This window comes from Gadus chalcogrammus, chromosome 20, assembly GCF_026213295.1.
Source record: "Gadus chalcogrammus isolate NIFS_2021 chromosome 20, NIFS_Gcha_1.0, whole genome shotgun sequence".
In the NCBI taxonomy this organism is placed as follows: Eukaryota; Metazoa; Chordata; class Actinopteri; order Gadiformes; family Gadidae; genus Gadus; species Gadus chalcogrammus.
In genome coordinates this window covers 17,515,380-17,530,276 of record NC_079431.1, presented here as the reverse complement: position 1 = coordinate 17,530,276, position 14,897 = coordinate 17,515,380, and the positions used below count along the sequence as shown (strand labels likewise).

General features: G+C 45.2%; 1 protein-coding gene across 2 annotated transcripts in view; it reads left to right on the top strand.

The window, feature by feature from the left end:
* The first annotated feature begins 12,900 nt into the window (after window positions 1–12,900).
* Window positions 12,901–14,897, top strand: part of tmeff2a (transmembrane protein with EGF-like and two follistatin-like domains 2a) — a 105,546-nt gene continuing 103,549 nt past the window's right edge. For both annotated transcript variants that reach the window (XM_056580065.1, XM_056580066.1), the window contains exon 1: window positions 12,901–13,156. In XM_056580065.1, coding sequence (XP_056436040.1) covers window positions 12,967–13,156 — 190 coding nt within the window. In that variant the 5' untranslated portion in view covers window positions 12,901–12,966. The remainder of the gene's footprint in view (window positions 13,157–14,897) is intronic.

Here is a 14,897-nt window from a genome sequence, read left to right as displayed (position 1 = left end):
TGAACACGGTATCTGCACCCAATGCAAAGGACTGGCATCTTCCACAGGACAAGGCCGACCTATTGTTAAAGCTAGCAAGCTAGTCACGTGTTTAGGGGGAGCGGCTTTGGAGGGATACCTGAAAAGAGGAGTGACATTTTATGGGCATGATACTGAAAAAACGATCCTACTCTGGCTGGTTTCTCCAAATTGCCTAAATATGTCATTTGTATTGCAAAGATGGCATTGTTTCAGGTGTCTATGTTAAGATAACTTGACATTAACAAAAACAACATGACCTGCGATATTGCAACCAATCGCCTTTTGGCACGCCATCGAAGTCCTAGAATCAGAGACGCAATGGTTTACACAACAGCGATTCTAGTGTGACGTAAAAAGGATGTGCTTTTTCTAAACAAAAATGGCTTGTGGACTGAGCATCCTTAGCGTTATTTTGGTTGCCGTGCACATATATGTACGGCTAGTATGCACTCTTCAAACACAAGAAACGTTGCTCATCATAATGACATGTTGATGAACATGTTCATGATGCCTAACGTAAGAATGGCTGATTCGTGCAAGCAACATGTTCATGTTCGATGTGCAATCAGAAATACGATGGAGGAGAAATGAAAGAGAGACACATGACAACACTTAATCGCGTCACACCCCTGTCCCTGCATGCCGGTCCATCCTTTATGCACAGACGTCGATTCAGCGTTTGTGTATCATTTATACAGAAGGGCAGGTGAACACCCTGGAACATTCCTGGCTATAACAGTCTGTATTAAGGGGGCTAATGTCTTTGCTAAGACAACTTGGCACTAACCAAGACATTACAACATGTTTATTACTTTGTTTTGACAACTTAACATTAACCAAGACAACATGACCTGTCATGAACATGCCATCGAAGGCCTCATTATACAAATAAAAACAACGATTTAGCTTCATGTGATAACTTACATTTAACTGTCACATGTGGTTGGTTAGGACATTGGCTGTCACAAGAACATTATAATTGGGTTATGATTATTTTCCATGACCTCAACTACATTGGTACAATTTTGACTTATCATTAGGATTTCATTAAATGTTATTACACTGTCAAAGGCTTTCACATACCTTAACAGGTTTCAAGAGAGTTTTTCCTTTTTTGATATTGCATAGCAAATGTTTCATTAAGAAAACGATGTATCTTAAGAGCAATGGTTTTGGATGTGACCATATCAAGTGGTTCCTTGCCATTATCTAAATCAAATTAGAATTCCAGCCGTGGGCGCTGTTATCTCGGAGCTAACCTGCTATCTAGCAGGTTTGCTCCAGGTTAAGCTCACAGCATGAGTGGCCATGGTAACTGAACTGAGATTAGTGTATGCTTGGTATCTCAAACTAAAAATTCTTCCAATCCCTGAATTCTGAATAGCCTACATATAAACAGTTAACGTGGAAATGCAGCTGCCTGAAATAGAGTCTTGGCCAGCTCACCTCCTCCAGGCTGGGGTTGCTTGATGGATATCTAGAGAGAAGAAAGTGAAAGAGAGAGAGCTGCTGATTGAAGCTAGCGTACACACTACAAACTAACAAACAAACAAGCAATTCAATAAACAAACGAGCAGCATCCCAATATATATGTTGTTTGCATTAGTCAAAGTCAGAGCCCAAGGTTTTACTGATCTTCTACTGCTATATAAGCAATAGAGCATGCTTACAATACTTTGTTGTTGATATGAAAAGACAGAACTTTACTAGGTTGAATGAAGTAAAGTCAACAGGCAGGGATATAAACTCTGACATGATCTGACTCACATAATACCAACGGTAACGGATTTGGCAGGATAATTTTAAGCCGGTTGGTTTACATAGTGGACATTTATGCTTGATTCATTTTTATTAGTAGACATTCTGTCTCTAGAAACATTGAGCAATGGTGGGAAAAGTATCCAAAGAATGGCTTGGCAAGTAAAAGCTTGTTCTACCCCCCCCCCCACACACACACACACACACGCACACACACACACAGACACACACACACACACACACACACACACACACACACACACACACACACACACACACACACACACACACACATACACACACTTAATTAACCTCAGCACATATCCATACAAACGCTGGCACACGCTCCAAAAGTGCTATGCACTTGTTAGTGCACTTTAACCTTTGACCATTCCAACATTGCCATGGCTGATCTACACTGACGAAGCAGCCATCTCCCCAGGAACGTGCCAGACCTTATAAAATCATCACATTAGAGTAATTACAAGCTCACCAGAAATAATCAATCATCTGATATGCGATATCGGAGCAAGAGTTATTCTGGAATATTCTAGAATGCTCTCTCAGGAGACGGTGTGCATTTCAGCGAGTCAGAAACGTAATTAGCCCCTTAGCCCTGGGCAGCAGGAGATGGAGGCTGACCTCCCTCCACCAGAATGCCTGCAAGACTGTCACCGATACGGGCTCTGCTGTTCACACACACTAATGCACCACGATGGAAATTCATCATTTCAAAACAGGATGTGTGTATCTGACAGCAAGAACATTTGAAAAAAGGAAAAGAGAAGAAGAAAAATAAAGGGTCTCGGTGGTGGATTGTAAGATTTGCATGTTGGAAGCCACTGGGTCTGACCATAGAGATGGACTCTCGACTTGAGCGCAGAGCTTTAAATGGGGGTGCAACTGAGTGTACGAGCACCAGGGAACCAGGATGCGTGAAGTGTGGGAAGTAGAAAAACGACAAACATCATCTCATCATCTCAGCTTTGCTTAACTTTTAGGCTGCTACAACCTACATAAATAAAACATTCGATAAAATAAACAGTTCGGTTGACGCTTTTAGCCAAAGAGTCTTACATGGCCATGAGTGCATTATTATAGAGCAGTGCATTATTAGAATGGGTTTCTGCCAGTGGGAATTTAACCCCCAACCCCCGGCATTGTTAATGCCTGCTCTGCCAGGGAAGGCTACACAGTGGCTTAACCCTAAACCTAGTTCAGCACCCAGCATTAAACCTCACGGTTGTTGTTTTTGGGTTGCTTTAACACAACACTTTCTGAGGCTCATAACAAGTCACCATTTCAGAGATTCGGCTTACAGATAATGTTAACTTGGCATTAGCACCAAGCCAGCTATAAAACATCAAGGTATGTCTAAATGTATTTTGCAACCCAGTCGCCAAGAAAAAACGTCAGTGGTGTACGTTTCCATGAACACTGGATACGTAGCATTTCAACGTAAAAAATAGCGTGTTATACCTACAGTATCCACGTGTGCCGCTGTGGAGGCGGGTTTCGGGGTTTGGGTTTCACGGCTTTCGCGGCAAATTGTGGACACGATTGTTTAGGGGGGGGGGGGGGGGAGACTGTTGTTGACCGGGGAGGGGGGGGGGGGGGGAGACACGTTTGTTGAGGGGGGGGGGAGACACGTTTGTTGAGGGGGGGGGGGACACACGATTGTGGGGACGACGACGACGACACGTTAGTTGAAGGGGGGGGGGGGACACGTTTGTTGAGGGGGGGGGAGACATGTTTGTAGGGGGGGGGGGCACGCTCGACAACGAGAGTTGGTTTTTATTGAACGCTCGACAACGAGAGTTGGTTTTTATTGAACGAGACTTCAACACGGAACAGCTGCGCGAAACGATGGTCACGTCACTCTCGGTGACGGTGTCGACAATAATGAACACACGGACAATGTTAATAGAACAACACACAACCACATAACATCCCGAACCCATTAACCCCACTTAATCCTAACAACAAAACAAGTTAACAAAAGCCCCATTTGTCAACTGAGAACCCCAATTCCCAGAATACCCCGCGGCTCCGGAACACGGCGTAGCTTATATTAATCTTTATTATCTGAATGGGAAATGCAATATTTTAGGACAGATACACCATTAAACGCGTTTCTAATGACATTTCTAGCGAGAAATGTACATTTTCCTTACATAATCTTCAGTCAGTGAATGTGTATGATCTTTATTAATCTTTATTATCTGAATGGGAAATGCAATATTTTAGGACCGATTCACCGTTAAACGTGTTTCTAATAACATTTCTAGCGAGAAATATACTTTTTAATTGCATAATCTTCAGTCAGTGATTGTGTCTGATCTTTAGTTTTATAGTTATTAGGAGTTGATCGGCTCGCTCGCATGTTTCAACGACGTCAGGTTGCTTTCGCTAAACTAGCAGCTCACGTGCTTCCTGCGTTTGTGTTATTAAACTGTTACTTTATGTAACTTTTAATGATATCATCTTGTTAGAAACACGTATATCTGAGAGCCAACCCAGTCGCCAAAAACATACCTACGTTGACAGTGTACGTTTCGTGAACACTGGATTACGTCGCATTTCAACATAAAATAGCGTGTTATACACACACACACACGCACGCACATGCACAGTCAGACACACACACACACAAGCACACACAAGCACACACACGCACGCACAGACACACAGACACAGACACAGACACACACACACACACACACACACACACGCACACACGCACACGGTGCATTTCGCTGCTAAAACAACAACAAAAAAATATTCCCTCAAATATTATTACTTTCAAAACGTTGGCCAAAATGGCCAATAATATCTTTTTTTTTTGGGATGCTTCTAGGACATTTTGGGTGGATTTTGAACGGTATGTGGGGGGCACGTTTTTTGCAGGACCTGGCAACCCTGCGCTGTTGCCCGAGATCTGGATCCACCCCGGCGTGGTGCTGTCTCCTTTTGACCTTTTGAGCCCAGACTTCTGGGGGAATAGCTGAATCAATTCATTAGTCAATCAGAAGCATGTAAATATCTTTCCGGTGGGGTAAGAAACAAGACGAACAAGGTGTCTTTCAACATCTACGCTTCCAGGCGATTGCAACGGTGCCACACATGAGCATATTCGAACATGTTTAATGGTAGTAATTAGCTGTCGAAATTGGAGGCCTTAATCAATACTGAGCAGCTATTGATTTGCTTCCCGATAAAGATTTGTCACAAATGACATGTTATTTAGCATCTACACGTTGAGCTGAGTCCAATGACACCAAGAACGACACTCTAGCTAATGGTAACATGTATTTTACATGGTACACCTAGGTCTAGGACATGATCTCGGTGTAGCAAGAGGCCGAGCTTGATCTCATTGGACTCAGCTTAACGTGTAGATGCTAATTAACATGTAATTTGTCAAAAATCTCCATCGGGAAGCAAATCTATAGCTGGTCATTATTGATAAAGGCCTCCAAAATCGACAGCTAATTACTAACCCAAAACATATTCAAATATGATCATGTGTGGCACTGTTGCAATCGTCTCGAAACGTAGATGTCAAAGGACACCTTGTTTGCTCTGTTGCACCACCGGGAACATATTTTCATACTTCTAATGGATTGATTCATATTTTAAGGTTCTCGGAGTGAGACTTTAAGTGGCTGCAGCAGAAGTGTTGAGACGAAAGATGATATCAAGAGATTTATAGAATATTCCCGTTCACATTATGATTCTTCGTCGTAACATCCGACCAAACATCCTTCACATTCACAGAGCGAAGATTATGAAAGTCCAGGCTCAGCAAGTGCTCCATCTCGTTGCACCTGCACCCAGCGGCTCGCTTGCAAGATTTTGGCCTGAAGTTCTTCCCAGACCAACACCCTAGCCATCCAACATGCATATCTGAGAATCAGGCCTCTCTTTAATAATGACATAAAGTTATGAGAGAAACACACATTAACTTTTTGTTATCTCATAAGCGGCGTGGTGCCGGCTCCTTTTGACCTTTTGACCCCCGACTTCAAAAACGTGGCCACAGGCCAGCTGTGTCTACACACCTTTAGCCACAAATGTACACCTCCATCCCACAAAAAATGGGGACTAGAAACTAACCTCTGTCTTATGTACATTTACTGTACTGTTGGAGGTCACGCCCCTTTGCCGACCTTTTCGAGATAGCTAGGGATGCTAAAATGTTTACACACATTTCCCGGGGCCCCGTGTACGACATATCCGAGATTTGGAGTTCTAGCCCTTAGAGAAAAAAAGTTTTCCCAAATGGAGTGTCATTTGGACAAAGCCCCTCAGAAGTGTAGCCTGCAAGACCTAATGGTTCAGAATGTGGTGGAAAAACAGTTTTGGAGATAGGAAGGTCCTACCGCCCTGAAATTTTAATACCTTATTCTAGGGCCTAACTGGGACCTCCGCACCGAAACTTGGCCCGGTCGGACCCCGAGGGGAGGAAGGGGGGGCCCTTCCTGCCCGAGACTTGGCCCGGTCAGACCCTGAGGGCAGGCCCCCCCTTCCTGCCCTCGGGGTCCGACCGGGCCAAGTTTCGGTGCGGGGGTCCCAGTTAGGCCCTAGAATATGGTATTCAAATTTCAGGGCGGTAGGACCTTCCTATCTCAAAAACTTTTTTTCCACCACATTCTGAACCATTAGGTCTCGCAGGCAACACTTCTGAAGGGGCTTTGTCCAAATGACAGTCCATTTGGGAAAACTTTTTTTCTCTATGGGCTAGAACTACAAATCTTGCATATGTCGTTCTCGGTGCCCCGGGAAATGTGTGTCAACATTTTAGCATCCCTAGCTATCTCGAAAAGGCTGGAAAAGGGGCGTGACCTCCAACAGTACAGTCAATGTATATAAGACAGAGGTTAGTTTCTAGGCCCCATTTTTTGCGTGATGGAGGTGTACATTTGTGGCTTAATGTGTGTAGACACCGCTGGCCTGTGGCCACGTCTTTGAAGTCTGGGGTCAAAAGGTCAAAAGGAGCCGGCACCACGCCGCTTATGAGATAACAAAAAGTGAATCTGTATTTCTCTCATTACATTTTGTCATTATTGAAGAGAGGCCTGATTCTCAGATATGCATATTGGACTGTTAGGGTATAGGTCTGGGAAGAACTTCAGGCCAAAATCTTGCAAGCGAGCCGCTGGGTGCAGGTGCAACGAGATGGAGCACTTGCTGAGCCTGGACTTTCATAATCTTCGCTCTGTGAATGTAAAGGATGTTTGGTCGGATGTTACGACGAAGAATCATAATGTGAATGGGAATATTCTATAAATCTCTTGATATCATCTTTCGTCTCAACACTTCTGCTGCAGCCACTTAAAGTCTCACTCCGAGAACCTTAAAATATGAATCAATCCATTAGAAGTATGAAAATATGTTCCCGGTCGTGCAACAGAGCAAACAAGGTGTCCTTTGACATCTACGTTTCGAGACGATTGCAACAGTGCCACACATGATCATATTTGAATATGTTTCGGGGTAGTAATTAGCTGTCGATTTTGGAGGCCTTTATCAATAATGACCAGCTATAGATTTGCTTCCCGATGGAGATTTTTGACAAATTACATGTTAATTAGCATCTACACGTTAAGCTGAGTCCAATGAGATCAAGCTCGGCCTCTTGCTACACCGAGATCATGTCCTAGACCTAGGTGTACCATGTAAAATACATGTTACCATTAGCTAGAGTGTCGTTCTTGGTGTCATTGGACTCAGCTCAACGTGTAGATGCTAAATAACATGTCATTTGTGACAAATCTTTATCGGGAAGCAAATCAATAGCTGCTCAGTATTGATTAAGGCCTCCAATTTCGACAGCTAATTACTACCATTAAACATGTTCGAATATGCTCATGTGTGGCACCGTTGCAATCGCCTGGAAGCGTAGATGTTAAAGGACACCTTGTTCGTCCTCTTACCCCACCGGAAAGATATTTACATGCTTCTGATTGACTAATGAATTGATTCAGCTATTCCCCCAGAAGTCTGGGGTCAAAAGGTCAAAAGGAGACGGCACCACGCCGGGGTGGACCCAGATCTCGGGCAACAGCACAGGGTTGCCAGGTCCTGCAAAAAACGTGCCCCCCACATACCGTTCAAAATCCACCCAAAATGTCCTAGATGCATCCCAAAAAAAAAAGATATTATTGGCCATTTTGGCCAACGTTTTGAAAGTAATAATATTTGAGGGAATATTTTTTGTTGTTGTTTTAGCAGCGAAATGCACCGTGTGCGTGTGTGCGTGTGTGCGCGTGTGTGTGTGTGTGTGTGTGTGTGTGTGTCTGTGTCTGTGTCTGTGCGTGCGTGTGTGTGCTTGTGTGTGTGTGTCTGTGCATGTGCGTGCGTGTGTGTGTGTGTATAACACGCTATTTTATGTTGAAATGCGACGTAATCCAGTGTTCACGAAACGTACACTGTCAACGTAGGTATGATTTTGGCGACTGGGTTGGCTCTCAGATATACGTGTTTCTAACAAGATGATATCATTAAAAGTTACATAAAGTAACAGTTTAATAACACAAACGCAGGAAGCACGTGAGCTGCTAGTTTAGCGAAAGCAACCTGACGTCGTTGAAACATGCGAGCGAGCCGATCAACTCCTAATAACTATAAAACTAAAGATCAGACACAATCACTGACTGAAGATTATGCAATTAAAAAGTATATTTCTCGCTAGAAATGTTGTTAGAAACACGTTTAACGGTGAATCGGTCCTAAAATATTGCATTTCCCATTCAGATAATAAAGATTAATAAAGATCATACACATTCACTGACTGAAGATTATGTAAGGAAAATGTACATTTCTCGCTAGAAATGTCATTAGAAACGCGTTTAATGGTGTATCTGTCCTAAAATATTGCATTTCCCATTCAGATAATAAAGATTAATATAAGTTACGCCGTGTTCCGGAGCCGCGGGGGATTCTGGGAATTGGGGTTCTCAGTTGACAAATGGGGCTTTTGTTAACTTGTTTTGTTGTTAGGATTAAGTGGGGTTAATGGGTTCGGGATGTTATGTGGTTGTGTGTTGTTCTATTAACATTGTTCGTGTGTTCATTATTGTCGACAACCGTCACCGAGAGTGACGTGACCATCGTTTCGAGCAGCTGTTCCGTGTTGAAGTCTCGTTCAATAAAAACCAACTCTCGTTGTCGAGCGTTCAATAAAAACCAACTCTCGTTGTCGAGCGTGCCCCCCCCCTACAAACGTGTCTCCCCCCCCCCTCAACAAACGTGTCGTCCCCCCCCCCCCCCCCTTCAACTAACGTGTCGTCCCCCCCCCCCCCCCCCCCCCCCCCCACAATCGTGTGTCGTCGTCCCCCCCCCCCTCCCCGGTCAACAACAGTCTCCCCCCCCATCCCCCTAAACAATCGTGTCCACAATTTGCCGCGAAAGCCGTGAAACCCAAACCCCGAAACCCGCCTCCACAGCGGCACACGTGGATACTGTAGGTATAACACGCTATTTTTTACGTTGAAATGCTACGTATCCAGTGTTCATGGAAACGTACACCACTGACGTTTTTTCTTGGCGACTGGGTTGGTATTTTGGTATGTCCTCGTAAAACAAACTAGGGTCTTTTTTTTTTTATCTTAATATGTCTTAAGAGAACATATTAAACCTGCACTATTTAACTATTCTACTGAAGCTATTTGCTCCATTGATACTAAATTTCAGTCCTTAGTCAATCCGTTTACGAAATTGAAACACAGAGCTTCTCCGGCAACATTATCAAACCCGCCATATTAGATAAACACTTGTGATTGGCTTTACCCGGGCCATGCCATCTAAAAATCTGTTTGAACCTGAGGGGGATAAGACCGACTGCCAGAGCAAATAAACAGGAGCCTGCCGATTCGTCTTGTTCAAAGGCTACTTTTGCCCAGCCTGGAGCTATTACCTGGGCATGTGACTTCATATTTTGTTTCGCTCCAAGGATCAGTCTGGACCTCTAGCAGCCCAAATCGATTTCAGCGGGCGGGAGTCCCTTCAGCCAATCAGCGTTACACAAAATGTGACGTCATCACAAAGTGCTGTTCGGTCGCCACACTGGATAAAGAAGAAAGCCGAAAGCGCATACTTTTTTTTCTTTATCCCCAACACATAGTGAATGCAGTATCCAATGTTAATCAAATCTACTGGTGTGTGAATGCACACTCTGTACTCGTAAACGAAATTAGCATAGACGGCAACGAAGTAAGACATTGCGACCTAGATCCAAACAGACCTCAAAACGCAGAGTACTGCACACTTTAGGATCACATCGGTGCTTGATTTGATTACATGTAGAATGTAGAGACCCACTGTCTCACACTGTTCCTTTGACTATAAGTGGAACCAAAATAGACAAATCAAAGGTCTCTTTCTCTGACCAACATGATTCATGTGATAGTTACATTTATTTTTAACTAATTTTTAGTATTTAATAGTTAAGCAAATACATCAAAGCACCAGGCAGTTATTATGTTAAATGCATTATTGAGAAGGTAGGGGTTAATTGTCTAGCTCAAGGTACCTGGGCAGATTGGACACTGGGGTTTAAACTCACAACCTTTTGGCTTGGAGTCAAACAGCTTAACCTAATTAAAATGTTTTGCCCTCCAGTAGAATTATCAAACAATGCCAGACCCAATTACTATAAGTATTTTTTGGACAGTTGTTATTCTTACTTTTATTCAAAGCCACATTGGGGATTGAACCCCAGACCTTTTCGGAGGTAGTCACGGATCAGGGGACTTTTGCTTGTCACTTTTGAGAAAAACCTCAATGCACTTTTATTCTAGACTGGTTGCACATTTTTATGTTTTTAATTAATTTTTACGTATCACTCCCTTTCAAACATAGTTAACTGTCACAGTTGAAGACAATGACGTTTCTAATGGGATCCAAAAGGATTTATGGAAACCGATTAAATCAAATGTATGGTATTGTTTCAGATCAAACAAAACTGAATATTATAGAGATGGAGAGGGAGAGAGCGAGAGAGACAGAGTGAAAGAAAGAGTCAATGTTGAGAGTCAGTGAGATATAGATGGATGTGTGTGTGTGTGTGTGTGTGTGTGTGTGTGTGTGTGTGTGTGTGTGTGTGTGTGTGTGTGTGTGTGTGTGTGTGTGTGTGTGTGTGTGTGTGTGTGTGTGTGTGTGTGTGTGTGCGCGTGCGTGTGCGTGTGTGCGTGTGACTATGTGTGACAGTGAACAGTAATTATGTAATAACAACAGTTGAGTTTAGATTGTACGATGTGTATGTGTTTAGATGTCCATTTGGCTATACACATATGAGAGATTATTATCATGTTAGCATGATCCCTTCTGTATTGGAGAAAAATAAAGGCTGTGCTTGTTAAGAGCTGCACCGCTTCATCACAGGGTCAGGGACCCTTGGCTGAGTTGTAACGCCGCATTTAGCCAGGCGAGGCTCCGGAACACTCGCCCCTTTGTCTCGGGTTCGAGCTCGAGCGCGGGCTTCCCCTTGTCCATGACTTTTAATGTTCTTAGTTCAAAGACACAGTGTACCCAAACCCCATGTTTAAACTTGACCCCTTTTCATTTATCTAACGCGTGGTACTTTGAAGGCCCCAATATGGCTCTCATGGCCGTGCACGCGTCCAACCGACCGCCTTTCTTGCCGAGTTAACGCGCGGCTGAAGGACAACACAAGTAGGGAATGTCTACCGGGATACCGCGGTTGCGCGGACCGCTTTGAGGTCTCCTTCGTTGAAGAGCCTCGGAGAAAGAGAACTGGTGAAGAGAATCATTAGAGAGGGTTTGAGAGAGCCGAGCAATCAGTCTTTCCCGCCTCGACCAGAGCCAGACCGTATCGATGCGCGCAGCCGCGTTAAAGCCTCTTGGCCAATCACCACAGCGGCGCTTCCGCCGGTGGTGCCGCCGTCACGCGCGCAGCGGAGAGCTTTGAGCGATTATCTTTCAATCTCGCGCTCCCTCCCGCCTATAATAAGATAACTTCAATTATGATTGTCCCTCCCTTTCTTTCCGTTATATCTTTTTTTCTTTCTTATTCTCACCACATGACCACACGCTATAGAAACCAGCTGCTGGTTCTCAACTGCTGTATGGACGTGTGAACAAGAGAGGTGGAAGCCAGACAGGAGAGAGAGAGAGAGAGAGAGAGAGAGAGAGAGAGAGAGAGAGAGAGAGAGAGAGAGAGAGAGAGAGAGAGAGAGAGAGAGAGAGAGAGAGAGGGAGAGCGAGAGAGGAGAGAGAGAGAGAGAGGAGAGAGAGAGAGAGAGAGAGAGAGAGAGAGAGAGAGAGAGAGAGAGGCAGATTGGCAGAGGGAGCTAGAAAGAGAGAGAGAGAGAGAGGCAGATTGGCAGAGGGAGCTAGAAAGAGAGAGAGAGCGCGCGCAAAGGGAGGGAGAACGGGAGAACGGGAGAAACGGGGAGAACGGGAGCGCAGAACACAAACCACGCCGCGCCTCCGAACGCAGCGCACCGCCAGCGGACCGCGCGCTCGTCCAGTGAGCTCGGAGTGGATATTACCATTACAGACGCATCCGCAGCGCCTCCGTCTGCACAGCCTGTCGCGGGGTCTATTTTTTGGGTTCAAATTATTTCAGTTTAACAGTACTCCACTCCTCCCTCCGTTATACCCCTTTTCTGTTTGATTTTCCTCCTCTCCTCCTACCGCTCCTTCCTCTCCTCCTCCTCCTCCTCCTCCTTCTCCACCTCCTCCTCCTCCGAGAGCATCCTCCTCCCAGCTGTGTTTAGCCTCACCTTCCCTGCCCGTTCTCCCCTCGCTCTATCCCGGCTAACTTTTCCACCCTACTCCATCCCTCACAAACCTCCTCCATCGCTCAAAAAAAAAGAAACTACCACCAACACAACCCTGCTCCTTGGAACTCGGACGCGTTCTTCACCGTTCTTCTTGTCTTTTTCTATCGCGGCGGTCTCATCTAGGATCGGGCGGAACCCCCCGTTCCCGGGCCAGCACAGGACGGCACCTCATGGGGCACGCATTCTCGCGCGGAAAATGCTCCTCTCTCCGTCTCTAGTCGTCACCCCGTTGCTGGAACTGCCCGCGTCGGGATCGCAATCGGAGTTGACAGTGCACGACTACGTCTTATTCTCCCTCTCCTTCTTCTCCGCCGCCTCCACCTCTTCCTCGTCCTCTTCCCGCCTGGCCCGGCTGTCCTGCCGTCGGGGCCAGTGAGCCATGGGTCTGCTCACGGCGGCGGAGTCTCCCCCCGGGGAGCCTCGCGCGCTGCGGCGGTGGCGGCGGACGGCGGGGAGCTGGGTGTGGATCACCCTGTTCTCCGTCCTCGCCAGTTTACCTGTGGAGCAGCTGTGCGCCTTCCCGTCCTCCCTGAGCGACTGCCAGACGCCCACCGGCTGGAACTGTTCCGGTGAGTGTCCCCCTCGATCACACACAGTTTTTTTCTTATTCTTTGAATAGCTTTATTTGGGTTATTTATTAGTTGTGTGATTTGGGAATCAGTGGAGTGAGACCGTTTGACTGTAGCGCCTGTCACACATCCGGAGAGTCACCAGGATCCAGGATCAAAACAACCAACATGTGATCTGAAACAGATCAGCCTCTATCATGTGGACGACCGGGAATTCAGTTTTTTCAAGGGCATTTATGGAGCGTCCAAGCTGCGTTAGTTTACAACAGACCTCGGGTGTGTGTATACTTGTATACTGCATCTCCTTATAACCCCATACACAAACACACCACACACACACACACACACACACACACACACACACACACACACACACACACACACACACACACACACACACACACACACACACACACACACACACACACACACACACACACACACACACACACACACACACACACACGCACGCACACACACATACACACACAAAAACAAGTGTTTGTATGATTATAAATGCTTTCAACAACAACAAACAAGTGTGTGTGTGTGTGTGTGTGTGTGTGTGTGTGTGTGTGTGTGTGTGTGTGTGTGTGTGTGTGTGTGTGTGTGTGTGCGTGCGTGCGTGCGTGCGTGTGTGCGTGTGTGTGTGTGCGTGTGTGTGCGTGTGTGTGTGTGAGATAAGGAATGGCAGTCGTATAAATATATAGCCTATAGGTATATTTTGGGACATAATCCCTCTATAGGGAATTAATTCTGTATATTAGCTCGACAGACGAGAGATACAGTCTGGTTTGACTCAATTTGACAGTGAAATAGACCAGCAGGGTTTAATGAATTGGAACATATGAGGCACTCAGCAGCCATGAGCCATGGTGCTAAATATACATTAAGAGTCGCCAATGTTTTCTGTCAATGTCCAAAGAAATATTCTCTGCTCACTAGATTGAGGGTATATTGAGCAGAGAATTTCTCTGCTGATTTCAGTTGAAGCTGGACGTGTTGACAATGTTCTCCATGTAGTTAGAACAAGCCAAAAGATGCAGATCCATTCCTTTTGTGCGATTCCTCAATACTAATTGCAGCTGAAAGAAGCTCCAGAACGAGTGGTTATCCTCTAAACATTTCAACGCGCCACAAAGGTGGTGGTGGAGGTTAATTGTTTTAATTAAGGACTCGGAGTATAGATTAAGACGCTAGCCCCTATGTGTCTTAAGGTCGCTGTGCTTTTTTATTCGTTCTCCCCGGTATCAATTTACTAGTTTATTTATGGGTCACTGTAGAATAAACTTATTTATTCTCCTCCGTTCCAAAGCCATATAAAAAGACCCGGGCCCTGTTGTAAAGAGCTGACGTGCGCGTCTAAATCATCGCCCGGTGCCGCCGTGGATTTCCCCTGTCGCTTGTCCCCGTCTGTAGGCCTCACCCTAAAATAGCGACGTGCGGATCCTCTGCTGTGAGGGAAGGCAGGCGTTTAGATATTGTCAAACATTACACAATGTGCGTACATCTCTAATTTTTCAAAAGGTCAGTATGACTTCTTCTTAAGTCTACCTGGGTGCGCAACATTCCTCAGCCCATTGAACACCAGCACCCTTCAGTGTTGATGGATGGTTCGCTGCAAAGCCTCAAGTGGTTATTTCAGAAGATTCATGAAAGCATTTATAATCATACATTATCTTGGATCATATCAATATAATGGAGGACATGAGAAAAGATGTATAGAAAAAGTATATTACAG